This window comes from Oncorhynchus clarkii, chromosome 3, assembly GCF_045791955.1.
Source record: "Oncorhynchus clarkii lewisi isolate Uvic-CL-2024 chromosome 3, UVic_Ocla_1.0, whole genome shotgun sequence".
Taxonomy (NCBI): Eukaryota; Metazoa; Chordata; class Actinopteri; order Salmoniformes; family Salmonidae; genus Oncorhynchus; species Oncorhynchus clarkii.
In genome coordinates this window covers 50,918,982-50,946,168 of record NC_092149.1, presented here as the reverse complement: position 1 = coordinate 50,946,168, position 27,187 = coordinate 50,918,982, and the positions used below count along the sequence as shown (strand labels likewise).

The following is a 27,187-nucleotide window of genomic DNA, read 5'->3' as shown; positions in this document are numbered from 1 at the left end:
TCAATATTCCACTCTGGAGAGCTGGAACAGTTGTTGGGTAAGTTCCTCCAGTGGGTTTCTAGAAAAAGAGCCTAAAAGAGCCTCCGTGTCTGGGTCATAGAGCTCTATGTGGTGAGCACTGGAGTAGCGGCCATTCTGGACTGTTCTACAGCTTGAGAGAAGAGTTACCGCAACTGTCTGTCCAAGATGATCCTAGATAAGATACTAATCTCTCAGCGTGCTCCTGAATTGAACTGTGGGAGCATGATCTCAGTGCATCTTTCGTGTGAGGCAGAAGAGGCCAGGCCTGAAGCCAACCCAGCTTCACTATGGTAATGCTAGTGACAGAGACTGAGCTCTTTCCTCACCGAGCACTTCTTACACTGCACCACGCAGCACCAGTGGAAGCGGCAGAGGCAGTTCTCCTCGAACACCACCGTCTCGTCTCGGTAGCCACGCTCACAGCACAGCAGGTCACAGCCGCTCACGTCCATGGCTGTGCTGTTGCACATGCGGCCCCGCGTGCCCAGCGAGCCCGTCTTCCTATTGGGCGAGCAGAAGTCGGGCGACTCGGCCGAGTAGATCAGGTCCTGTTTGTTCGGAGGCTTGATGTTCTGGCCTACGGGAACCAGGGTCTTGCCATCATTGCCTCCCATCACCTTGGAAGCGCCATTGAACCGCTCTAGGAGGCGATCACCCACCTCGCGAAAGTGAGGCATCTTTTTCCAGCAGGTCCGGAGTGTGCAAGACCCGGACAGGCCATGACATTTACATTCAGTCCTCATATAATTCCTCACCGCCTGTAGTAAAGACACAGAGATAGATAGGTGAGATTAAAGCAGACACTATTCAGAAGGAATGTATCCCTTCCCCCACCCGCAACCGGCCTCTGGCCTTCCCAGAGCTCACAGGCCTTGACATCAGAACAGAGATCATTGAGTTACAATTGAGGTAATTAACCCATTTTGCATGCAGAGTTCTAAGCTCCTAAGTCTTTAACCTCACTTTGTTGTTTTTCTACATGTGTGCAACCTTTTTCTTCTTGTTGTTTCATTCAAAAACCTGTCTTCCGGAGACTATAATTGGCCCAACTACATAGCCACTCCTCCCCATTTACCTGTCTCTGACCCCTTGGGAAAGGTTTTGGCTTGTGTGCCAATGTAACATACTGTGATGAAGCAATACTGACAGGGGTGAGCAAAGTCCCAGGAAATTCAAAGCAATAACCTGTAATTGGCTTCTCAAAAGAGCAGACAACCTCCTAACTGAGTGCAATGCTCCTCTCTTCCTCTCAACAAGGAGGCCATTGTGAATCCAATATTTGACATTTTTAACATACATGTACTGTATTGAGTCCTTAACAAAGACCTGAAAAAGTTCAAGTTTTACAAGGATAAAAAGTAGCAGCTACTTGCCTTAAAGCCTTGAAAACAAACTGAGGCTCACACTTGTTTTCTTTTATCCGAAATATGATTCTGGTTAAAATATCAGTTTACATTGTTACAGAACTACAGCTAGAGGCTGTCTTGGATGATGCATTGGATAAAAAGAGGAACATTCAGCTAAATAATGAATACTTTCAGCACTTAGGCCCAATTTTCAACTTTGTTTCTAAAAAAAAGCCATACAAATAAATTAAATAATTTCACTTGATGATAGTGAGCATAATATAAAAAACATTTCACATGTATGCTTGCTTGTACTTTTGCTTAAATCAGCACAGGTAAAATAAAAGATAGGAGATGAGTGTGTTTGGAGGGAATTATAAAAATTTAATTCACAGCCTGGGATGGTCTAGTGTTCTAAGCTGCTGCCTCTGGAGCATGTGTACTGTACATTGTACCGCTGGCAGCAAGGGGCCCTTTCAGCTTAATTTCCTTTCTATCTCTACCCTTTGTAATAAAGGATTAAAAAGTACAAAAGGAGTCCCGCAATTCTTATTTAAAAAAATAAAAGTTAATTCACTACCAGTCGTCCTGCTTCGTTGTTGTGGAGATCGATCAACGTCCTGATGTCACTCTTGCCCTTTTTCCTCTTGGCGTCCATGAACTGCTTGGACTTCTCGTAGCCAAACTCCACGTCGTCTCCGCAGCCGCCCCACTCCCACTTGACTCCCTCGCCAGAGGTGGTGGTGGAGGAGGAGGCAGGCCGGGGGGGAGCCCTGCTCCTGGTCGCCTCACAGCCACACTGCAGCAGCTCCCCCATACTGCAGGCCTGAGTCACCGTGTGGGTCACCCCTGCCGCTGTGATGGCGTACACAAACGCTGTCTCCCGGATGTCTGAAAGACACGCACGCGCGCACACGCGCACACACACACACACACACACACACACACACACACACACACACACACACACAGGGGTATCATCAGAGGAGTGAACAGAACTGTGACCCAGGTCACATACCGTGCTGATACCACTGGTATCTGAGATGGGGGGGGGGGGGGGGGGGGGGGGGGGGCTAGGACACAGCTGCAGGACTATTTGTGTAGTAGGGGAGTTTACCACTCTAGCCCAGAGGGATGTACGGCTGCAACTGCAGATTGATCCTCTGTCTTTATCTTAGGGACCACAACATCATTCTAATTTGTATTGTCCTTTGTTGCTTTGGAAAATACAACACGTCTATGCAGTGTTCCTAGCTGCTATGGGGGAGAAGAGGAGGTAGGCAGTTAGCAGTCCATTGTGTCGAAGCTGAAATGAATGACATTTATTTTCTGGAGCTGGAAGACATGAGCGTGTCGTCACCGCTTAGCCCTGTGCCAATTCCATATCGCATGATTCAGTGAATGGGATTCATTAAATCTAGTGAAACGGAATCGGTGCCGTGCGAGGGCCCTTCAGACCAGCACCCGGTGATATTAATACCAGCTGTCCGTCTGCACACCCACTGATGGCTCCATACAGGCCGGTTCTGTGTGTGTGGCGTCTTCCTGCCAGCCCAGACCCAGCCTCAGCTCCAGCCCAGCTTGGACCAGCACCTGAACACACAGTTCTCCTCACATACTGCTCCAATAAAGCCCTTCCCTGCCTGCCTGCCTGTCGTGTGCATTGTGAAGGCCATTCCCCATCCCACACCATCCCTGTTTCATCTCAGGTTTAGGCTGTAATAGATCTGGGGGGGGGGGGGACGACAAATGTTCTCCTCCCAGAACAATTGAGCGTACAGAAGGGACAGAGCTGACTAACTCAATAACTTCTGTTGAGACTTCTCTTAGACAGGCCAGTCATGTCTGCTTTTGCAGGAAGTTTCATATAGGCTGCATCCTAAATAGCACAATATTCCCTTTATAGTGCACTACTTTCGACCAGGGTCCACTGAGTGCACGAAACATTAAGAACACCTTCCTAATGTTGAGTTGCGTTCACCCTCTGAATGGCACACACACACAATCCACGTCTCAACTGCCTCAAGGCTTAAAAATTCCTTCTTTAACATGTCTCCTCCCCTTCATCTGAGAAGTTTATTTAACTAGTGACATCAGTAAGGGATCATAGCTTTCACCTGGATTCACTGGGTCAGTATGTGTCATTTAAAGAGCAAGTGTTCTTAATGTGTTGTAATCTCAGTGAATATGGGCCATTCTACAGAAGTGATGCAAATTGGGGGGTTAAATGTTTTTGTATCCTATTTCTCCAAAACTTTAAGCACGTCTTACAACACACTGTATGTCAGATAGACATATCTACCAGTGGAGGCTTCTGAGGGGAGGACGGCTCATAACAATGGCTAAAACGGAGCCACAAACCATGTGTTTGATGTAATTGATACCATTCCACTTATTCCGCTCCAGCCCTTGACACGAGCCCGTCCTCCGCAATTAAGGTGCCACCAACCTCCTGTGATATCTACTACTCACACACTTTGTTTGTATTGCATATTTGAAATAATGTACCGAACTCCAAGCCAATAAATTTGTCACTACCGAAACATAGTGATAGCTGCAGCAAAGTGAGAACCATGCACAGTAGTGATCATTTTGATTAACCTTCTATTACAGATACATTTATTAAACGTTATTTGCAGACAACATTTACGAAATAGGAAAAAACATGATTTTTAACCAGATTTTCAAAACCTTTCAATTTCAGTTATATAAATATAATCTCTATTATTCTCTATAAAAGGTTCAATGTTGATTTTATGAATCTGTAACGACTCTCGTGGGTTGAAGAAGGGGACCAAGGTGCAGCGTGGTAGGCGTTCATGATTTTTAATAAACTTTAATAAAAAACGAAAGCGCACAGTTCTGTCAGGCAACAAAACAGCTAAACAGAAAATAACTCCCCACAAAACCCAAACGGAAAATCACAACTTATATATGATCCCCAATCAGAGACAACGATAGCTGCCTCTGACTGGGAACCACACTCGGCAAAAACAACAAAGATATAGAAAACATAGATTCTCCCACCCGAGTCACACCCTGACCTAACTGAATAAATAAGGATCTCTAAGGTCAGGGCGTGACAGAATCTGAAACCTATTGATTCATTGAATTACTTATGCATCTACTAGTTATGTTCGTTAGATGTTTCAATTGTCACTTTGTCTCTGTGGCAAAATATCAGGCGTTTCGGTAGTGACCAGGCGTCACATTAGGAACTTAATTAGGAACTTAAGTGCTTACTTAATTGAAACCATATCAAATATGATACACATAAATATCACAATCAATAAATGTCTTTCTGTTTATTTCTGCATTTTCACTGCTGCCCTGCACAGTAAAAAATAAAAGTGTTAATTTAACTCCAATAGAGTTGAATTCAACACTGTTTCAGATAACATTTGGTCCCAGTCCACATAGAGTTAAAGTTACTCTACAGGTAGTGTCACATTTTAAAAATTAATTTGACTCAAAATGGTGTTAAAATTCACACATAAATGTGTAATAACACTGGTTTAACATATATAGGCTATTACTCTATAATTAAGTAAATGTCAAAGTGAAAACCTTGCTATTAGTTGTTGACCTTACTTACAATTGCGTTGACAAGTAAGTTGAAATAATGATCATCCACAACCACAGCAGAGGATTGGCACGTTTTTTCATTGCACTGAATTGAGTTGAATTACACTGCAACGGCTGCATAATTTTACACTCCGACCCTATAGCTCATTGACACCTCATAATGTTGAAAAAACTCATCCCGGGTTAAAATAAGTCCGCACTAATTCTTACACCCACTTTTTTACTGTGTAAGAATGTTGTTCATTGACTACAGCTCAGCCTTCAACACCATAATGCCCTCCAAGCTCATCACTAAGCTCGGGACCCTGGGTCTGAACCCCTCCCTGTGCAAAAGGGTCCTTGACTTCCTGGCGGGCCGACCCCAATTGGTGAAGGTTGGCAACAACACCTCCGCAACACTGATCCTCAGACACGGAAGCCCCACATGGGTGCGTGATCAGACCCCTCCTGTACTCCCTGTTCACCTATGACTGTGTGGCCGCGCACGTCTCCAACTCAAATCATCAAGTTTGCTGACGACAACAGTGGTAGGTCTGATTACCAACAACAATGAAACAGCCTGAAGGGAGGAGGTGAAAGCCCTTGCGGAGTAAAATAATCTCTCCCTCAGCGTCAACTAAATGAAGGAGCTAATCGTGGACTACAGGAGGCAGCAGAGGGCATGTTGGGCATGTTGTCCGGTCCTCTGGCAGTCTCTATGGGGGTGCCACAGGGTTCAATTCTCGGGCCGACTCTTTTCTCTGTATATATCAATGATGTTGCTCTTGCTGCGGGCGATTCCCTGATCCACCTCTACGCAGACGACACCATTCTGTATACTTCTGGCCCTTCCTTGGACACTATGCTATCTAACCTCCAAACGAGCGTCAATGCCATACAACACTCCTTCCGTGGCCTCCAACTGCTCTTAAACGCTAGTAAAACCAAATGCATGCTTTTCAACCATTCGCTACCTGCACCCGCACGCCCAACTAGCATCACCACCCTGGATGGTTCCGACCTAGAATATGTGGACATCTATAAGTACCTAGGTGTCTGGCTAGAATGTAAACTCTCCTTCCAGACTCATATCAAACATCTCCAATCTAAAATCAAATCTAGAGTTGGCTTTCTATTCAGCAACAAAGCCTCCTTCACTCCTGCCGCCAAACTTACCCTAGTAAAACTGACTATCCTACCGATCCTCGACTTCAGCGATGTCATCTACAAAATAGCTTCCAATACTCTACTCAGGAAACTGGATGCAGTTTATCACAGTGCCATCCGTTTTGTTACTAAAGCACCTTATACCACCCACCACTGCGACCTGTATGCCCTAGTTGGCTGGCCCTCGCTACATATTCGTCGCCAGACCCACTGGCTCCAGGTCATCTACAAGTCCATGCTAGGTAAAGCTCCGCCTTATCTCAGTTCACTGGTCACGATGGCAACACCCGTAGCACGCGCTCAAGCAGGTGTATCTCACTGATCATTCCTAAAGCCAACACCTCATTTGGCCATCCTTTCCTTCCAGTTCTCTGCTGCCTGTGACTGGAACGAATTGCAAAAATCGCTGAAGTTAGAGACTTTTATCTCCCTCACCAACTTTAAACATCTGCTATCTGAGCAGCTAACCGATCGCTGCAGCTGTACATAGTCCATCGGTAAATAGCCCACCAATTTACCTACCTCATCCCCATACTGTTTTTATTTATTTACGTTTCTGCTCTTTTGCACACCAGTAACTCTACCTGCACATGACCATCTGATCATTTATCACTCCAGTGTTAATCTGAAAAATTGTAATTATTCGCCTACCTCCTCATGCCTTTTGCACACAATGTATATAGACTCTTTTTTTCTTTTTTCTACTGTGTTATTGACTTGTTTATTGTTTACTCCATGTGTAACTCTGTGTTGTTGTCTGTTCACACTGCTATGCTTTTTTCTTGGCCAGGTCGCAGTTGTAAATGAGAACTTGTTTTCAACTAGCCTACCTGGTTAAATAAAGGTGAGAAAAAAAAAGAGAAAAAAAAGAGAGGATCCAGATTGTCTAACCCAGCAACGCTTTCAGAACATCAGCTATCTGGATTTGGTTGAAGGAGAAATGGGGGAGGCTTGGGCAATTTTCTATGGGGGGGTGCAGGGCTGCTGACCAGGGTAGGGGTAGCCAGGTGAAAAGCATGGCCAGCCATGCTTATTGAAATTTATCGGTGGTGACAGTGTTTCCTATCCTCAGTGCAGTGGGCAGCTGGGAGGTGGTGCTCTTATTCGCCATGGTATTTACAGTGTCACAGAACTTTTTGGAGTTTGTGCTACAGGATGCACATTTCTGTTTGAAAAAGCTAGTCTTAGCTTTCCTAACTGCCTGTGTATATTGGTTCCTAACTTCCCTGAAAAGTTGCATATCGCGGGGGCTATCCGATGCTAATGCGGAACGACACAGAATGTTTTTGTGCTGGTCAAGGGCAGTCAGGTCTGGAGTGAACCAAGGGCTATATCTGTTCCTGGTTCAAAGTTTTTTGAATGGGGCATGCTTATTTAAGATGGTGAGGAAAGCACTTTTAAAGAATAACCAGGCATCCTCTACTGACGGAATGAGGCGAATATCCTTCCAGGATACCCTGGCCAGATCGATTAGAAAGGCCTGCTCACTGAAGTGTTTTAGGGAGCGTTTGACACTGATGAGGGGTGGTCGTTTGACCGCAGACCCATTACGGACTAAAAATCAAGTGTCAATCATAGAGATAAATAGAGGACTCTTGATGGATATGACCCATTTAAGTATGGACATTGCAATTGAGGGCTTCCACCATTTTAAAGAATTTCAAAGTTAGTTAAATACTGTGACCTACTAAAACATTTCGTAGAAAGAAATCCCATCTTCAACTAGGAATCGACTCTTAAGATTCAGTATTTTTTTTTAAAAGGAGGAGACTGATCAGTTGCTGTACTTCCGAGAACACACGCATCTTTCATAGCGAGCTAGCGAGGGACGGAGAGAGCACAGTATAGGCAGGCATTTTTCTTAACGTTAAGGATCCCAGTTTCATTTAACGTTTTAACATTTAAACGTTCACACCCCTACCCAAAACCATACTTTACATATTTATTGAAATATTAGATGTTCGCTAGTGACATTTCTTAAAAATACATGAAGATTTACCAATTTTTCTCACTAATTTTCTCTAAAATGTTTGCACATAGACTACCAGCCATGCTGGAGAGAGGTGCGATCCCATCACCTGGTGATATTTGTAGGGGTGTGGCTTAAGGCACATTATACAACTGGTGGGTCTAATCCTGAATGCTGATTGATTAAAACAACATTCCAGCCGGTGTCTATTCCACAAGTTACCACCGGCTAAATCTATGACGTTAAAATGCCTATTTACTCTGCTCTATCTGACTGCGCAATTCACTGTCTCATCAGCCCAGCCAAGCAATTTATAAACTTGATCTCGACATTGTCTCACGTTTCTTTTAGACTAACATTTCGTTTTCAACAGCAGAGATTTGTATAAACCTTGCTGTCTGTCTCTCCGACATTTGTAACATTGTTTCAATATTCAAATTCGATCTCCAGCTGTCCTATAGTAATGAAAGTGTCAGTGGTTGGGACGATTGTGTTAGCTGTGTTGTTGGCTAGCTCCTTTGAACAACAGTGTCCTGACTAAAGAGCAAATATTCTATGCCAGGTGAAATCGTGCCACATTAGCTCATTGTTATGGATGTATCCAATGAAATGTCAATATAAAACACCTTAAACAAATGCAAATGCAGCTAATTTCCTGTTATTCTGGCTGCACTTTTTGACGTGGCTGTAAATTAGCCGTCGTTGCTAGCTAGCAAGCAAGAGATAAGAACGTTGCCAGCCAGTATGGCAATGGAAAATTTAGAATGAACGACTGGGTCGCGTCCATACATACAGAACAAAAAGACTGAATGACTGGGTCGTGTCTCTGGCAACCGAACCGATAGAACGAATGACCAGCCGGCTTGGGTAGCAACCCTAGATTTGTGTCGGGACTATATATTGTGGAAGGATGAAATAGTATGAAAAAATGTATCAAAATAATGTTTTTAATGAAAATATGTCAATCATTATTTGAATATGTTGATAACCCGTTGTATAAAAGTGATAATGAATCTCGGAGCCAGTGTTTGGAGGATATATTGGCACTTTGTCTCGGGCCTAACAACACCCATGCCAATATCCTCCAAACACCGGCTTCTCGGGCATCATCACTTAATTAATTCTGCAGTCTTTTAATGTGTGTGTCTCGGTAGTGTCATCAAAAGGTGGGACAGCATTTTTTTTGGGGGGGGGGGGGGGGGGGGATCTTTAAAAAACGAACAAAACTACTGATTAGAACAGCGTCTTTCAATGTAATTATAGAACAACTCGACATGTTCTATTGAAATAATAGGGGTAAAAACAAAAAGATCATAAATTAAGATGTGCTTCATTTTCAAACATGAAGTTTAGGAGTCAGGGTGTGGGACAGCCACCTCTCAATAGAAATAGGTGTATAAACACTGATTTTGTACTATATTAATGTAACAATGTGTTTGTTATGGCCTTGGAATGAATTAAAGCATTCCAAGGCATAATTTGTTATTTTTTTAATAGTTGTTTTTGGGGTGGGACAGCAATGTACCCCTCTTCTGTTGAATCACCCATATATGGGATAGGGTGCCATTTGCGACGCGTCCATAGAGGGATTATGGGTAAATGTCTAACAGTCACGCCTGTTTACTGTTTCAGTTGGAGAGGCGGAGATTAAAACGATGCAAAGAGAAATCGAACCGTAGACAACTAATCAGCCTCCACAGAATCTCTGAGGAGGTCAAATCAAATCAAATCAAATCAAATTTTATTTGTCACATACACATGGTTAGCAGATGTTAATGCGAGTGTAGCGAAATGCTTGTGCTTCTAGTTCCGACAATGCAGTAATAACCAACAAGTAATCTAACTAACAATTCCAAAACTACTGTCTTGTACACAGTGTAAGGGGATAAAGAATATGTACATAAGGATATATGAATGAGTGATGGTACAGAGCAGCATAGGCAAGATACAGTAGATGGTATCGAGTACAGTATATACATATGAGATGAGTATGTAAACAAAGTGGCATAGTTAAAGTGGCTAGTGATACATGTATTACATAAGGATACAGTCGATGATATAGAGTACAGTATATACGTATGCATATGAGATGAATAATGTAGGGTAAGTAACATTATATAAGGTAGCATTGTTTAAAGTGGCTAGTGATATATTTACATCATTTCCCATCAATTCCCATTATTAAAGTGGCTGGAGTTGAGTCAGTGTCAGTGTGTTGGCAGCAGCCACTCAATGTTAGTGGTGGCTGTTTAACAGTCTGATGGCCTTGAGATAGAAGCTGTTTTTCAGTCTCTCGGTCCCAGCTTTGATGCACCTGTACTGACCTCGCCTTCTGGATTATAGCGGGGTGAACAGGCAGTGGCTCGGGTGGTTGATGTCCTTGATGATCTTTATGGCCTTCCTGTGACATCGGGTGGTGTAGGTGTCCTGGAGGGCAGGTAGTTTGCCCCCGGTGATGCGTTGTGCAGACCTCACTACCCTCTGGAGAGCCTTACGGTTGAGGGCGGAGCAGTTGCCGTACCAGGCGGTGATACAGCCCGACAGGATGCTCTCGATTGTGCATCTGTAGAAGTTTGTGAGTGCTTTTGGTGACAAGCCGAATTTCTTCAGCCTCCTGAGGTTGAAGAGGCGCTGCTGCGCCTTCTTCACAATGCTGTCTGTGTGAGTGGACCAATTCAGTTTGTCTGTGATGTGTATGCCGAGGAACTTAAAACTTGCTACCCTCTCCACTACTGTTCCATCGATGTGGATAGGGGGGTGTTCCCTCTGCTGTTTCCTGAAGTCCACAATCATCTCCTTAGTTTTGTTGACGTTGAGTGTGAGGTTATTTTCCTGACACCACACTCCGAGGGCCCTCACCTCCTCCCTGTAGGCCGTCTCGTCGTTGTTGGTAATCAAGCCTACCACTGTTGTGTCGTCCGCAAACTTGATGATTGAGTTGGAGGCGTGCGTGGCCACGCAGTCGTGGGTGAACAGGGAGTACAGGAGAGGGCTCAGAACCCACCCTTGTGGGGCCCCAGTGTTGAGGATCAGCGGGGAGGAGATGTTGTTGCCTACCCTCACCACCTGGGGGCGGCCCGTCAGGAAGTCCAGTACCCAGTTGCACAGGGCGTGGTCGAGACCCAGGGTCTCGAGCTTGATGACGAGCTTGGAGGGTACTATGGTGTTGAATGCCGAGCTGTAGTCAATGAACAGCATTCTCACATAGGTATTCCTCTTGTCCAGATGGGTTAGGGCGGTGTGCAGTGTGGTTGAGATTGCATCGTCTGTGGACCTATTTGGGCGGTAAGCAAATTGGAGTGGGTCTAGGGTGTCAGGTAGGGTGGAGGTGATATGGTCCTTGACTAGTCTCTCAAAGCACTTCATGATGACGGAAGTGAGTGCTACGGGGCGGTAGTCGTTTAGCTCAGTTACCTTAGCTTTCTTGGGAACAGGAACAATGGTGGCCCTCTTGAAGCATGTGGGAACAGCAGACTGGTATAGGGATTGATTGAATATGTCCGTAAACACACCGGCCAGCTAGTCTGCGCATGCTCTGAGGGCGCGGCTGGGGATGCCGTCTGGGCCTGCAGCCTTGCGAGGGTTAACACGTTTAAATGTCTTACTCACCTCGGCTGCAGTGAAGGAGAGACCGCATGTTTTCGTTGCAGGCCGTGTCAGTGGCACTGTATTGTCCTCAAAGCGGGCAAAATGTCTATGTCTAGACAAGCTACAGTCATAGGTGTTTCAGTAATGTCCCTCGGGCTCGCTCGTCTTTAGCCCCTGCTCGCTCGTCTTTATCCTGAGCAATGCAATCATCGTGTCTATATTGGAAAGAAGACATTTCATTCATAGAAGTGAAATGAAATGTTATAACACAATCAAAAAGTAAGTCTGTTCAGTTGTATCATGTGACCCAGCCCCTTGACTAAGATAATAAAAACACGCTTACATGACAAAGAGAGAAGAGGTTATGAAAAAGTATTTTTTTAAATATCTTGATTTGAATGAACACCATTTTTCTATTTTCCTCGGAGACACAAATTCCCCCCAAAATTCTCCAGCAGCCTACGCCTAGGCCTGCCTGGGAGATAACTTGGTGCCAGAAGGGGCTTTGCAAGGAATTAGACAATATTTTTTTAATACTCAATCTTTGAGTCAATGATGCATGCGTTCAGGTTCAAATGAATCGAGGAAACCCAGGGCCCCTCTATGCAGCAGTACATGTGACACAGCCTGATGAGTGCGAATCATTTTGGTTGATTGATTTTGCTGCCCTGTGCCACAGTCCAGGGGAAGTTCAAGTCTTGTACAGCGCATATCTCATTGCATCTCTGAAATCCATTCGGTTACCTTGAGACTTACAGAACAGTGAGTACACCAAGCAATCCCTAAACATGCATCAAGCAGACAAACACACATACTCAAAATGACACACATTCCACCTTAAAAATGATGCATAGCCTTTTATCGCACAGATTTGACTATAATCCGAAAATTGACGAAATGCAGCTGCTCTGTTGATCTCTCAATCAACACATACAGTATTTCTTTCATCATGCATTATAGTATTGATTGATAGACTATGACTTTTCAGATCACCCAGTCGTGCTTTCTGCGGAGTAAGCTTCAGGTAAAAATTGCAATTCTTCCGGCCATTCCTGGACCCTGGATTTCTAGTCCAAGGCCATATGACCCACTCAAGCCCTCAACTTACAACCAGAGGAATGTTTAAGATTGTGGCTGAACACTGGTGTTCAACGGACGCACACTACGGTGAATGAAAAAGATGACATTGAGGAAACACGAGAGACGATTAGCTACAGTAGCTGAACTCCAGTGGACTCGTGAGAGTGTAATCTAAAGTGGCACGGTGTTACCTGATACAACAAAGCCATTACACCCTCTTTTATCTGAGTTTAGAACGGAGAGAAGAGGCAACATCTCCACTTTGATCGTATCAGTGTCAGGGCCTGACACAGGATCAGGATAAGCCCTGTGTAATTAACACTTCAGGGCTAATCGGTTCTAACACAACAGAGATTAAGGCAATTACGGTGGTAGATCATTACCGAGAACAGTAATTGCCTAAAAACAAGTGGATAGTACCAGACTTTAATGTTCGCAGTGGTACGTAACGTTTTGTCCACACCGTAAAAAAAAAAAAATGTATCTATAATCTTTCAACTAATTATTATTCAGTAACTGGTTCCACAGCCTTTATTTAATTTACTCAACTTTTTGGTCCAAGTGTTACCTGAAGTAAAACATTTATTTGGCCCAAACTTAGCTCCAACTTGAGAAAACTTTGGCAAAAATGGTGTTTGTTAAACTTGTTTTTGGAGGGAAGCTTAACTAAAAAAGGGTGTGCAACTGTTTACACACACACACACACACACTGCTTTTAACATACGATGTTTCCAATGTACATAGTTGACACACGCTGACGTTGAATGTTCATTCATACACTAATTACGATTTGAACTCACAACCTCTTGGTTCATGGCATTCCAAGCTTCCTGCTACGCAACCATGTCTGTGACAATTTTCACTTAACCTGACTATTCTCTCATCGTTGATTTGATGGACTTATTTAAGTGATTCTTGTTTTTTTCTGTATAGTTGTCTAATGTTGGCGGAGCATATTACTCTGTTTTAATGTTACTCCTGAATCACTATGACGAACATAATATCTTTTCTTGAGTGTACTTTTAACAGAGCTGAGATTTACAGTGAAGTGCAAAGTGTAGCAATACAGGTGAAATCAGTAATTGACACAGACATGATGATGATGTAGCAGGAATATTGTAATGCTGTGAACCAAGAGGTTCTGAGTTCAAATACCAGGTTGAGGGCATTTTGAATACTAATTACTGTGTACATGCACAATGTAATCAAGTATGTCAATGTGTGTCAAATCTGTACGTTGGAAACATTGTATGTTAAAAGCACTGTGTGTAACTCGTTCCACACCCTAAGACGTCCAAATAATAGTTTCTAGTTCAAATCAAATGTTATTTGTCACATGCGCCGAATACAACAGTGAAATGCTTACTTACAAGCCCTTACCCAACAACGCAGTTTTAATAAAAAAAATAAAAAAGAGCAGCAGTAAAATAGCAATAGTGAGGCTATATACAGGGGGTACCGGTACAGAGTCAATGGGCGGGGGCACCGGTTAGTCGAGGTAATTGAAGTAATATGTACATGTAGGTAGAGTTATTAAAGTGACTATGCATAGTTAATAACAGACAGTAGCCACAGCGTAAAAGAGGGGGGCATTGCAAATAGTCTGGGTAGGCATTTGATTAGATGTTCAAGAGCCTTATGGCTTGGGGGTAGAAGCTGTTAAAAAGTATCTTGGACCCAGACTTGGAGCTCCGGTACTGCTTGCCGTGCAGTAGCAGAGAGAACAGTCTATGACTTGACTTGGAGCTCCGGTACAGCTTGCCGTGCGGTAGCAGAGAGAACAGTCTATGACTTGACTTGGAGCTCCGGTACAGCTTGCCGTGCGGTAGCAGAGAGAACAGTCTATGACTAGACTTAGAGCTCCGGTACTGCTTGCCGTACGGTAGCAGAGAGAACAGTCTATGACTAGACTTGGAGCTCCGGTACTGCTTGCCGTGCGGTAGCAGAGAGAACAGTCTATGACTAGGGTGGCTGGAGACAATTTTTAGGACCTTCCTCTGAAAAAATTGTCAAAGACTCCAGCTACCCTAGTTGAATGAACATATGAGATCATTTGAGCAAACCCCATCACTTTAAGTTGACTGAATTCTTGCCTATGTTTTCTTATTGTTGGAGCCAAATTTGTTAAGTTCAGGTAACACTTTGACCAAAAAGTTGAGTAAACAAAAAGAAAGGCAGCGGAAAGTGTTACTTAATCACATTTAATTGAAACAACTTTTTTTTTACAGTGCAATTTATCCCATGTTTAACTGGGATCATTTCATTGACATTATGACATTATGCCACAGTGTCTCACCTCATCCAGAGAGTTTGGCCAGAGTCCTATGGGTCCTGATCAAATGAGGTACACCATATAGGGAATTTAATTTTTAAAATTTTTTAATTTCACCTTTATTTAACCAGGTAGGCTAGTTGAGAACAAGTTCTCATTTGCAACTGCGACCTGGCCAAGATAAAGTGTAGCACTTCGACACATACAACAACACAGAGTTACACATGGAATAAACAAAACATAGTCAATAATACAGTAGAACAAAAGAAAACAAAAAGTCTATATACAGTGAGTGCAAATGAGGTAAGATAAGGGAGTAAAGGCAATAAATAGGCCATGGTGGCGAAGTAATTACAATATGGGAATTAAACACTGGAATGGTAGATGTGCAGATGAATGTGCAAGTAGAGATACTGGGGTGCAAAGGAGCAAGATAAATAAATAAATAAATACTGTATGGGGATGAGGTAGGTAGATAGATGGGCTATGTACAGGTGCAGTGATCTGTGTGCTGCTCTGACAGCTGGTGCTTAAAGCTAGTGAGGGAGATATGAGTCTCCAGCTTCAGAGATGTTTGCAGTTCGTTCCAGTCATTGGCAGCAGAGAACTGGAAGGAAAGACAACCAAAGGAGGAATTGGCTTTGGGGGTGACCAGTGAGATATACCTGCTGGAGCGCATGCTACGAGTGGGTGATGCTATGGTGACCAGTGAGCTGAGATAAGGCGGGGCTTTACCTAGCAGAGACTTGTAGATAACCTGTAGCCAGTGGTTTGGCAACGCGTATGAAGCGAGGGCCAACCAACAAGAGCGTACAGGTCGCAATGGTGGGTAGTGTATGGGGCGGCTTTGGTGACAAAACGGATGGCACTGTGATAGACTGCATCCAGTTTGTTGAGTAGAGTGTTGGAGGCCACGGAAGGAGAGTTGTGTGGCATTAAAGCTCGTCTGGAGGTTAGTTGACACAGTGTCCAAAGAGGGGCCAGAAGTATACAGAATGGTGTCGTCTGCGTAGAGGTGTACCAGAGAATCACCAGCAGCAAGAGCAACATCATTGATGTATCCAAAGAAGAGAGTCGGCCCAAGGATTGAACCCTGTGGCACCCCCATAGAGACAGCCAGAGGTCCGGACAACAGACCCTCCGATTTGACACACTGAACTCTATCAGAGAAGTAGTTGGTAAACCAGGCGAGGCAATCATTTGAGAAACCAAGGCTGTCGAGTCTGCCAATAAGAATGTGGTGATTGACAGAGTCGAAAGCCTTGGCCAGGTCGATGAAGGTGCACCCATGACCAGCTCTGAAACCAGATTGCATAGCGGAGAAGATACGGTGGGATTCGAAATGGTCGGTAATCTGTTTGATAACTTGGCTTTCGAAGATCTTAGAAACACAGGGTAGGATAGATATAGGTCTGTAGCAGTTTGGGTCTAGAGTGTCACCCCCTTTGAAGAGGGGGGTGACCGCGGCAGCTTTCCAATCTTTGGGAATCTCAGACGATACAAAAGAGAGGTTGAACAAGCTAGTAATAAGAATTGCAACAATTTCGGCAGATTATTTTAGAAAGAGAGGGTCCAGATTGTCTAGCCCAGCTGATTTGTTGGGGTCCAGATTTTGCAGCTCTTTCAGAACATCAGCTATCTGGATTTGGGTAAAGGAGAAATGGTGGGGGCTTTGGCGGGTTGCTGTGGAGGGTGCCGGGCAGTTGACCGGGGTAGGGGTAGCCAGGTGGAAAGCATGGCCAGCCGTAGAGAAATGCTTATTGAAATTTTCATTATAGTGGATTTATCAGTGGTGACAGTGTTTCCTAGCCTCAGAGCAGTGGGCAGCTGGGAGGAGGTGCTCTTATTCTCCATGGACTTTACAGTGTCACAGAACTTTTTGGAGTTAGTACTACAGGATGCAAATTTGAAAAATGCCTGTGTATATTTGTTCCTAACTTCCCTGAAAAGTTGCATATCACGGGGGCTATTCGATGCTAATGCAGAACGCCACAGCCTGTTTTTGTGCTGGTCAAGGGCAGACAGGTCTGGAGTGAACCAAGGACTACATCTATTCCTAGTTCTAAATTTTTATAGCCAGGCATCGTCTACTGACGGGATGAGGTCAATGTCATTCCAGGATACCCCGGCCAGGGCAATTAGAAAGGCCTGCTCGCAGAAGTGTTTTAAGGAGCGTTTGACAGTGATGAGTGGAGGCCGTTTGACCGCTGAATAAGGTGCTATTTGGGACATAGACTAAGTGTGTCACATTCATTAGAAAGGACAGATACTGAAAGACCTCAAATGTGTGGTGTTTGTTTTCTCTCCAGAAGTCTGGAGAAAACCCCCCCCGGCCAGACGATGCAAAGCTCCCAAATGATGATTGACAGAGAAGCAGACAGAAGCAGGAGCATTTTAACAGAGCTAATAATGAGCTGCATTCCTGAGGTGGCAGAAGAATTATGATTATTCTATCTTGTCACAACTGCATACTGTCTCTGAGCACGTCTAAATTACTTCATTACAACCATGAGACAACATGTCGAAGCAGCCAGCATAGCTCACAGCAAACCCCTGGCAACCCCTGGCATCGATAAGTCAACACAACAACATCTCTGGTTTATATGTTTGAATATAGGAAGAAAAAGCCTCCAGTTATTTTTGCAAAGGGAGAAAGATGTAAGCTACTTGGCACAGCACCCCCAGCCCGCCGCGTGCATGTGAGGAAGTGAACCTGTCCTTGCAGATCTTCCTGCACTGACAAATGGTCATTAGAGCTACATCTTGGTAATTGTTCGGAATGCTTCAAAACATAGGAGCACTTAAGCCATACCCATAGACATGGAGGAATTTGTGATTAATTGCCATTTTGGCAAGGAGTTTCACTGAGTTCTCCAGTCCTCAATGAAAGGAGTAGCTAATGTTGTAATCCTTATACTGACAGCAAAAACTCTTCACTAAATTTACACTCAACGAAAGCTACAAAGATGCTATTTAGATCCGTCTGTCTGGGAACAAATCAGGGCCTGGGTTCTCAAAAGCATCTTAAAACCTCTTGGATGTAAAGTTCCCTGTTTAGGGGTCTGCGTTGTTCTGGTACCGGTTCCGAGCAACTTTTTGGCTTACGAATTGATCTGTGGACACTGTCGATCAACATGGCTTGCATTGAGCGATAGCCCTGGTTCCTACAGACACAGTAGTATATTTTGTCTGCCTGTGTGACGTAGGGCGTATGTGAAATATGAAACCACTTGAAGCTGGGATGTCCCTCCTACCATTTAATTCGCTCTTCCGACTGTCCATCAACTCCTGGCTGAACCCTACGTCACAGCCACTGACAAAGCACATGCCTGCAATCCTTATTTAATAGTGCAGCAGGAGAGAGTGATTTCGTCATAACTGCACATTCAGAGATAAAAAAAAAAGCCATTATTCTAAAATAATTCATAGATTTTAAACAAAAAACACATTCTGTTTGTCTTAGATGAGATGAACTCCTAAGGAGTTCAGGAAGCCAAGCCAGAGCTCGGTGAGACATTCACAGCTGTGGAGGCAGATGTTTTGATCTCTAACGCTAAACATACAAATATGTATTTTACAGTTATTAGAAGGGTGAAATCTTATAGTTAGTCATTTTATAATTTCATTATACTATATTTAGAAAGCATATAAGTCATTTTGATCCTTATTCATACAGTTTTGTTGAATACAAAATACATAGATATTTTTTATCGTATTTGTACTGTGCTTGAGCTCACGTCCTCAAAATTGGGTACACCTCAGCAATTTATAACCATTTTTTTTTTTTTGAGTATGCAGCATTACTAGTTATTGTTTATGGCTCTCTCGTGATAAATAATTACTTTTGGAGATGACGTAAATTACCTTTTCGATTACATATAGTTACATCTAGTTACACTGGTGTTTGTTAGAACCTTCGTAGGAGCATCATTAAGTATCCGAGTTGTTTCCCAAAAGCATCATAAGTAAAGTTGCACTTGAAAACACTTGTTATCTACTGACCGTCTCAGACCACTCATATAGAACAGCTAAGGTAGTTGTTAGATTATTTTTTGCCGTTCCGCGTCGCTTTACACACAGAAGATCTCTGCTAAACATAGAATCAAGCTGTTTGCGATACAATTTTGTCTTCGCAATTTAACAAGCGAAGAATAAAAAGATGATTATGAGATGACTGCATTAAAACAAAACACAGCAGGGCTATAGGCAACATAGGCCTATATAAATATATATATACATATATATTTATTGTTCAGTCAATTGAGTTCTATTTGTAGGCTACACTGTCTGTAACGCCTCAGTATATTTCATGAGGTGTAACAACGTGTGCAATGAAGTGCCAAATTAATCTGTGATTTAGTGCATTATTATGGAGTAAGCATTAGAATGAGCCACCTCAATACTTGCAGCCATATGGTGATAGCTCTCTAGGAGCTGGTCTGTCATCAGTATTGTGGAATAATTCTAAAGCTAAGGTAAGATTTGAATGGAGAAAGCTAATCAGAGAGCTGCGCTGCCTTTCTTTCATTCCTCTCAGTATCGACAAATGGTCCAGTGACGCACTTCGCGAACGTTCTTTCTGCGTGGTGTTTTTGGGAAACTCATGTTACATCTTCGGCCGTTGTGGGAAAGATGCATCGTTAAAACACTTTAGTAAGCATAATTTCCATCGCTATCGGGAAACCGGGCCCAGTCCAATAAGAGCGGTCACATAAAACCAGGTCAGATCAATGTTCTAGCTGTTCCTTGGATCAACATCTGACGGTTGGATTCACATCTGACCAGAGGAGACTAACCGCACCACAGGCACTCTGCCCTCTGCTGACTCTCAGCAACAAAACAGGAATGTTGCAAACCACCGTTTAAAGGAAGATGATGTATATAATCTAGCACTATAGAAGGTATCATCTTAATACCCACATATTCCTCACCGAGTGAACAAAATAACTTTAAAGCGCCTGCAGAATACTTAGCTTTGCCTCAAGAGATTTAAAGGCTTCATCTGTAATGACTTAAATGGCTACGGCATGAGATGTTTTTTTAAACTCAGAATTTAGTCTTTAGAACTAAGCGGCGGTTCCTCGAGACAACATCTTGAAGGGAAAGTTATAATGGACACTTCTTGTGTCAGATTAATGACGGTAAAGAACAGGAATTCTGTCAACGCCAGCAGGATGCTTGCAACGGTACTCTAATTGTTTAGAATATGAAAGACCTGCTCTATAGATTTTTCAAACAACTGAAGGCATGCATTAGCTAGATAGTTGAAGATAAAAACCAATAATGGATACACTATACTGGAGCTAAACGGTGGTTTGTTGACAAAACACTTCCTTGTTGGTACACACAGAATGGTCTCTATTAAGCAAGCATAAGAAAAGTGCAACGGGAGGAGACAACGTACAAAAAGCAAGACAATAATTGCATAGTAGCAGGGCCTACATTTGTTTTATTACTCAGTTCAAAGAGCACCGGCAATGGTAGAGATCAGTGGTTATATGAGAAGCAATTTAGGGGGTAATTTGGAGTTTGCAATTTGATGCAAAAGAGGAGCAGTCAAGTGTAAATCAGTCTTGTTAACATACAACAGCTGGCCTTGTTCTCCACTGCACTTTGGATCAGAGTAAAGTTGAAGTGAGGCCATTGGCTGTGCACTCAAAGGTCAAGGGGTCACGTCTTAAGTGAGACACTGTTAAACCATTTGAAAGGCACTTAGATTATTATTTTCTATGTCAGGCAGGCCGTGTGTATGCGGAGCTATTGGAAAGATTAGGGGGAAATTATCATAGGGTCCTATTTTCCATAATGACAAGTGCTCACTCACCTTGTTGGAGTATTTTGCCAAAGTACTTGTTCTGACTGGTGCAGTTCCAGCGGCGAAAACGAAACTGGTACTGGCACTCCCGCACACCCAGCTTGGCACCCTTGGCGACCTCGTGGACGATCTCTGGTTGGTTCTGGCACAGCTCAGCCTGCTTTCCCGCTAGTCGCTTGGTCTTCCGACAGATACTATTGGGGTCCATGACCAGAGGGCTCCCCACTGCCCTACAGGGAAGCATACAACAGATAGACTGTGACTACAAATCACACTACAGCGGCATAGCATTATGATGTGTTCGTGTCTTACTCTTACTCCATATAAGTATCACTAAAGCTAAATGTATGTGTTCTTCTTTTAGGCCGTTTGATTACCTGACATCGGGTGTGGAGAGAAATAGTAAAGCTGCAGTGATGCGGAAACATAAAAAGAAGCTAGAGAGCTGTGTGTTAATTGCCGGGTTTCTTACCTAGCGTTGACAGATGTATGTTTACCCTTTAGGAAAATTGTTTATTTCAATTTCTAACGGGAGTACGGGCCTCGGGTTCAACACTGTGAACTCTCGCCAGTCCTTCTCGTGACAGTTGCTATGACATAATGTGAGAACAGCCCTATCCCCCTGTTCCCTCGATTCAATAACTCTGCATCTGACTCCAGTTCAGCTGATGTGATCCGTAAAGCTCGGGTCCGTTTTTATCATTATGTGGGAGTAGGAGTGTGTGAGAATACCTCATTGCTTTTCGCTCACCCGTGTCACAGCTAATCTTCCTGACTAATAACATTCATCTGCCTTGTGAGTTTGTTTTAAGAAGTCAAACAAGCACTCTTGCCAATCCTGAGCATTTGTGGCCTGATAAGAAGCATGAGACACAGGACCGTTGCTCTTAAAATGTAATGCATCCCATCTCCAGTAAGTCAATTACATTATTAAGTCGAAACCATTTATATATCAATGTCTGAAACGTCACTGTATATCTGTGATTCAATCAAAATACCAATTATTTGCAGTGAGATGCACCTTTTCTAGCCATAGCGTCATGGAAAACTAAAATTTAACTGCCAACATACTGTACACAAAATAGCATAATGGCTGCACAGATTAAGTATAGAAAAATGATTGAAAGCCTAATAATTCACACTGCCCTAAAAATGGGGAGTGAACAGTAGCTTAATGCCCACAATGTGAGCTGTCTTCACTGAAGTGTGAGAACTTGACTCCGACAGTCCAGCGTCACCGGCTTCTGGGATCCTGACATCCTACTGCCAGTTCCTGATGATGTATTGGCAGCGTCTCTATGGAAACGGATCACAGGGGAACGCATCTCCGGCGCGTTATAGTATACCTACACAGATCTGAGATCCCAATGATTCCACACCCATGTGCAAGTGACATGGGCAGATCCAAAACTTAGCAGACACACCGAGTCTTAACAACCCCTGATTATCTGACGTGTCATGGATCGTCAAACCTGGGGGGATCTGCGAGCCAGGATCATAGCTTTGAAATTGGCTCGGCAAGCTGCTCACAAAAAAGGGACCAGGTTTTACAGCAGGAGGTGTAGACTCGTAAAAAAAAAGAAAAAAGAAAAAAGAAGCAGACCATGTTTGAGTTTCTTCTCCAAGTCCTGTGTCATTGTCAAAGTGAAAGGGCAAACCCTCCTCGCCCAATTCAAAAGCAAGGCTTTTATATCACACGAGCAGCCGAAGCAGCTAGAACACTGGCAAGGACGAATCATGCGGTCTGAATATGGCTCCGGCAATATGTATGATGAAGACATTTCTCTGTCTTGAACACCATGCTGTGTTCCAGTGTCAATACAAACCAGGACCGACCTGAACAAAGCACTCACTATGAGGAACACAATGTTATCAGTGTTGAATGTGAAAGGATAGGGATCTCTATAAAAGCACACATATCGGAACTACAAAATCAGATAAGCAATAAATCTTCCACGTCCATGCAATGTGTTCATTATTCCGTCTCCTTTATCAGTCACGGTAATGCTCCTGGGCACGATAATGCTGAAACAGAGTCTTATCACGAGAGAAAGGAGGATGCACTACCATCTACGCCATCAAGAGCCCTCCAAACAGTGCCTCGCATGAAATATCACAGAGATAACCAGAGACCAAAATAGAAAGGGAAACACTGATAAAGGACATGTATCCAAATAATCTAGTCTCCATGTGGGCCATCATGATCGTTTGGAGATAAGCTGTTCTTCTTGCTTTGTGTGGACCTCAAGTGACATTATGAAGTGCATGGCCATAGATATAAAGGCTTTTTTTTCTCACTTTGCAAAACAATACATTTCATCCTCCTAATTCTCTATGCCGGCTATGGTGGATACGAAGTCGGTCATGACAAGGCTGGAACCCTAGCTGTGGAGAGTGGCTTGTGTTCAGCTCTCTGGTCCGTGTCGCCGAGCCACGGCACAATTGTCTCTAAAACTCAAATCCTGAACTCAAATCCTGCACAACACCGACGCGCCGCCGCTGTCCGTCACATGATTGTCTTGCAATAAGTGAGGACCACATGAGGTCTATGCGCGCACTGAAAAACCTCAATGTCTGGAAATTGGTGGAGGCCACATGCTCTGTGGTGAAACAGTGTACATACTAGCCCCAGGCCAAGCCCTGTCATTGAATGAGACCTCAAGTTGTCACTTATTGCAAGACAAACGTGTGACAGACAGCAGCGGTGCATCAGTGTTGTGCACGATTGGATTTAGTGCTGTGATGGCGCCAGAGGGGAAGGCTGCCGTCTTATTGGATCGCAACCAACCCTGCTGTTTTGTTTGTTTTGTACATAAGGTTGCTGATACAGTCTATTTTGACTGAAAAGAGCTTCTGGACATCAGAACTGGGATTGCTCAACTCAAACTGGACGAAGAGATCTTCATCAATGAGTCGGACGGGAGGGATATAATACAGACACCCGACCTGGCCCAGATCCCCGTTATTCGATGGAGAAGGAAACTGAGATTTTGCGGAAAGAGATCCGGGTGCCTTGTGAGGCTCAGGCGACCAGGGGCTAATCTGCCCATGCCTTCCGTCCTGCTAGCTAACGTTCAATCGCTGGAAAAATAAATGAAAAATAAAAAAAAATAAACTGACAAAAATATATAAAAAATAAACTGAAAGCACGTTTATCCTACCAACGGGATATTAAAAACTGTAATATCTTACGTTTTACTGAGTCATGGCTGAACGACGACATTAAGAACATAAAGATGGCGGGTTATACACTCTATCGGCAGGACAGAACAGCAGCTTCTGGCAAGACACGGGGCGAGGGCCTATGCATTCATGTAAGCTGGTGCACAATATCTAAGGAAGTCTCGAGGTTTTGCTCACCTGAGGTAGAGTATATCATGATAAGCTGTAGACCACACGTATCTACCAAGAGAGTTTTCATCTGTATTTTTTTATAGCTGTCAACATACCACCACAGACCGATGCTGGCACTAAAACCGCACTCAATGAGCTGTATACCGCCATAAGCAAACAGGAAAACGCTCATCCAGAGGCTGCGCTCCTGGATTTTAATGCAGGGAAACTTAAATCAGTGTTACCTCATTTCTATCAGCATGTTAAATGTGTAACCCGAGGGAAAACAATTCTAGACCACCTTTACTCCACATACAGAGATGCGTACAAAGCTATTCATCGCCCTCCATTTGGCAATTCTGACCATAATTCTATCCTTCTGATTCCTGCTTACACGCAAAAAATTCAAGCAGGAAGCACCAGTGACTCGGTTTATAAAAATGTGGTCAGATGAAACTGATGCTAAGCTACAGGACTGTTTTGCTAGCTCAGAATGGAATATGTTCTGGGATTCTTTCGATGGAATTGAGGAGCACACCACATCAGTCACTGGCTTTATCAATAAGTGCATCGAGGACGTCGTCCCCACAGAGACCGTACGTACATACCCCAACCAGATGCCATGAACTACAGACAACATCTGCACTGAGCTAAAGGGTAGTGCTAGCCGCTTTCAAGGAGCGGGACTCTAACCTAGAAGCTTATAAGAAATCCAGCTATTTAAACAGGTCAACATTCACAAGGCCACAGGCCAGACGGATTACCAGGACGTGTACTCCAAGCATGCGCTGACCAACTGGAAAGTGTCTTCACTGACGTTTTCAACCTCTCCCTGTCTAAGTATGTAATACCAACATGTTTCAAGTAGACCACCATAGTTCCTGTGCCCAAGAACACTAAGGCAACCTGCTTAAATGAATACCAACCCGTAGCACTCACGTCTGTAGCCATGAAATGCTTTGAAAGGCTGGTCATGGCTCACATCAACACCATTATCCCAGAAACCCTAGACCCACTCCAATTTGCATACCGCACCAACAGATCCACAGATGATGCAATCTCTATTGCACTCCACACTGCCCTTTCACACCTGGACAAAAGGAACACCTATGTCAGAATGCTATTCATTGACTACAGCTCAGCGTTCAACACCATAGTGCCCTCAAAGCTCATCACTAAGCTAAGGACCCTGGGACTGAACACCTCCCTCCGCAACTGGATCCAGGACTTTCTGACGACCGCCCCTAGGTGGTAAGGGTAGGTAACAACACATCCGCCATGCTAATCCTCAACACGGGGGCCCCTCAGGGGTGCGTGCTCAGTCCGCGTGCTCAGTCACTTTAATAACTCTACCTACATGTACATATTACCTCAATTACCACGACACCGGTGCCCCCGCACATTGACTCTGTACCGGTACCCGCTGTATATAGCCCCGCTATTGTTATTTACTGCTGATCTTTAATCATTTGTTATTCTTATCTCTTACTTTTTGGGGGGTATTTTCTTAAAACTGCATTATTGGTTAAGGGCTTGTAAGTAAGCATTTCACTGTAAGGTTGTATTCAGGGCATTGTGACAAATAAAATGTGATGTTTGATTTGATTTGATAATGATCTGGTATAATGAAGTGCTTCTCTACAGATGATGCCGAGCCGAAGCTTGGCCCAGAACCCATTCCAGGAGCGGATGAGTGGAAATGGCACACGCTATATGCACACCTGTGGGCCACACTCCTGGCTGCCTGCCAGACTATGACCCACACACAGCCAGGAGGACCGGGAGTTTACTTGTCCTGAAACTTGCAAAGGCATTCCAAATTCTCTGGTCTTCACTGCTCTCTGCCAAAATGATTAGAGCCTAATCAAAGAAGCTCTGAAAGAAGAGGTTTATCTCAGAGACGTTTCATCTACCCCCACAAATGGCATCCTGTCTGTCTGGTCGGGCTGACAACCATTTGCTTTTAAAGACAAGGGGCAGAGAGACAGGAGTGAGATGGCATGCACAGCTCTCAACAGAAAGCATCTTTGTCCTGTCAAACTGCAGGACCTCCAGGTGTGCTCACCTGAGTACTCCAATTTTGTCTTTGGGGAGAGAGGTTCACAGTTTAGCAGTACTAATAGCTGGCCTTCAAACTTGAAAAGGTTTGATTTAGTTAAACATCCCTCTTCAGATGTGCGTGTCTGAAATGAATTGATTATACTTCAGAAAAAAATAATCTGTCTTGTGTCTTTTTAAGTCTCATACATCTCAGAGTACTGAACAAATAATTGTTTTATGATGACATATCCACTGCCTCAAGGTCCACAGGAAAAAATTCCAACTCTGACCTCCCTAATATCTCTGTTTTTACAACAGGCAATTGCAGACCTCCACAAGCTGAAGCTGAATCTTTTTTGGCTAGCTGAGTCATAACATTAGGGACTTTAGTTTTTTATTGTTGATTTCATTGAGTTACTTAACCACATTTTAGATATTAGTTTGTTACCAACAATAAAAAATGCTGTATTGAAAATCAATGTTGTGGTTCGTTAAGACATTTTTAGAGATTGTCTGATCAGTCATTACAATTGTTTTGAGTGAGTTTGCAGTAGGGAGGTGGTGATAGATGAAAGAAAACGAAAACGTTTAATTAGTATGTAATTGTAGGCTAAGTATTACGAAATGCTTCACAGTGCGGTCAAGGTCATCAAAAGTAGTACCATGTTATTACACTTGTCAATACGAGGCTCTTTGAATAGTGGTTGTATCAATAGAGTCAAATTAAGAATTGCATGTATTTGAGTACAACCTGACATCATGCCAATCTTTAGCCAGATATCAACCGTGGACGCGTGCAAAACATAACCTTACATAACATCAGATGACAAAAAAACACCGTTTTCTAAGAAACCTTATTTACATTAGCAACTCAACTTGACGCACATGTTAATTGTTTGTAGCATGACTTACCACCATAACCCAATGATATTGACCGGACACAGGAGGATGAAAAACAGGGCTAGTTGAGTCCGAGATAATGGAATCGTCAT

At 43.6% G+C, this 27,187-nt stretch overlaps 1 protein-coding gene across 1 annotated transcript; it reads right to left on the bottom strand.

Annotated features, from left to right (window-relative positions):
• Window positions 1–317: 317 nt before the first annotated feature.
• LOC139406005 (protein Wnt-6-like) lies at window positions 318–27,187 on the bottom strand. The gene is made up of 4 exons (XM_071148467.1): window positions 27,108–27,187; window positions 20,832–21,052; window positions 1,948–2,258; window positions 318–779 (listed from the first exon to the last, which is right to left on the bottom strand). The coding sequence occupies exons 1-4, from the start codon at window positions 27,185–27,187 to the stop codon at window positions 318–320; spliced, it is 1,074 nt and encodes a 357-aa protein (XP_071004568.1).

Bases quoted from the DNA above. Each gene is read 5' to 3' on its own strand.
- LOC139406005 (XM_071148467.1), bottom strand. From the start codon at position 27,187: ATGACGATTCCATTATCTCGGACTCAACTAGCCCTGTTTTTCATCCTC. The intron at 2,259-20,831 runs GTGAGTGAGCAC...CGTGTCTTTCAG, and splicing joins TGGCAAAATACTCCAACAAG to ACATCCGGGAGACAGCGTTT. The intron at 780-1,947 runs GTAGTGAATTAA...TCTTTACTACAG, and splicing joins ACAACGAAGCAGGACGACTG to GCGGTGAGGAATTATATGAG.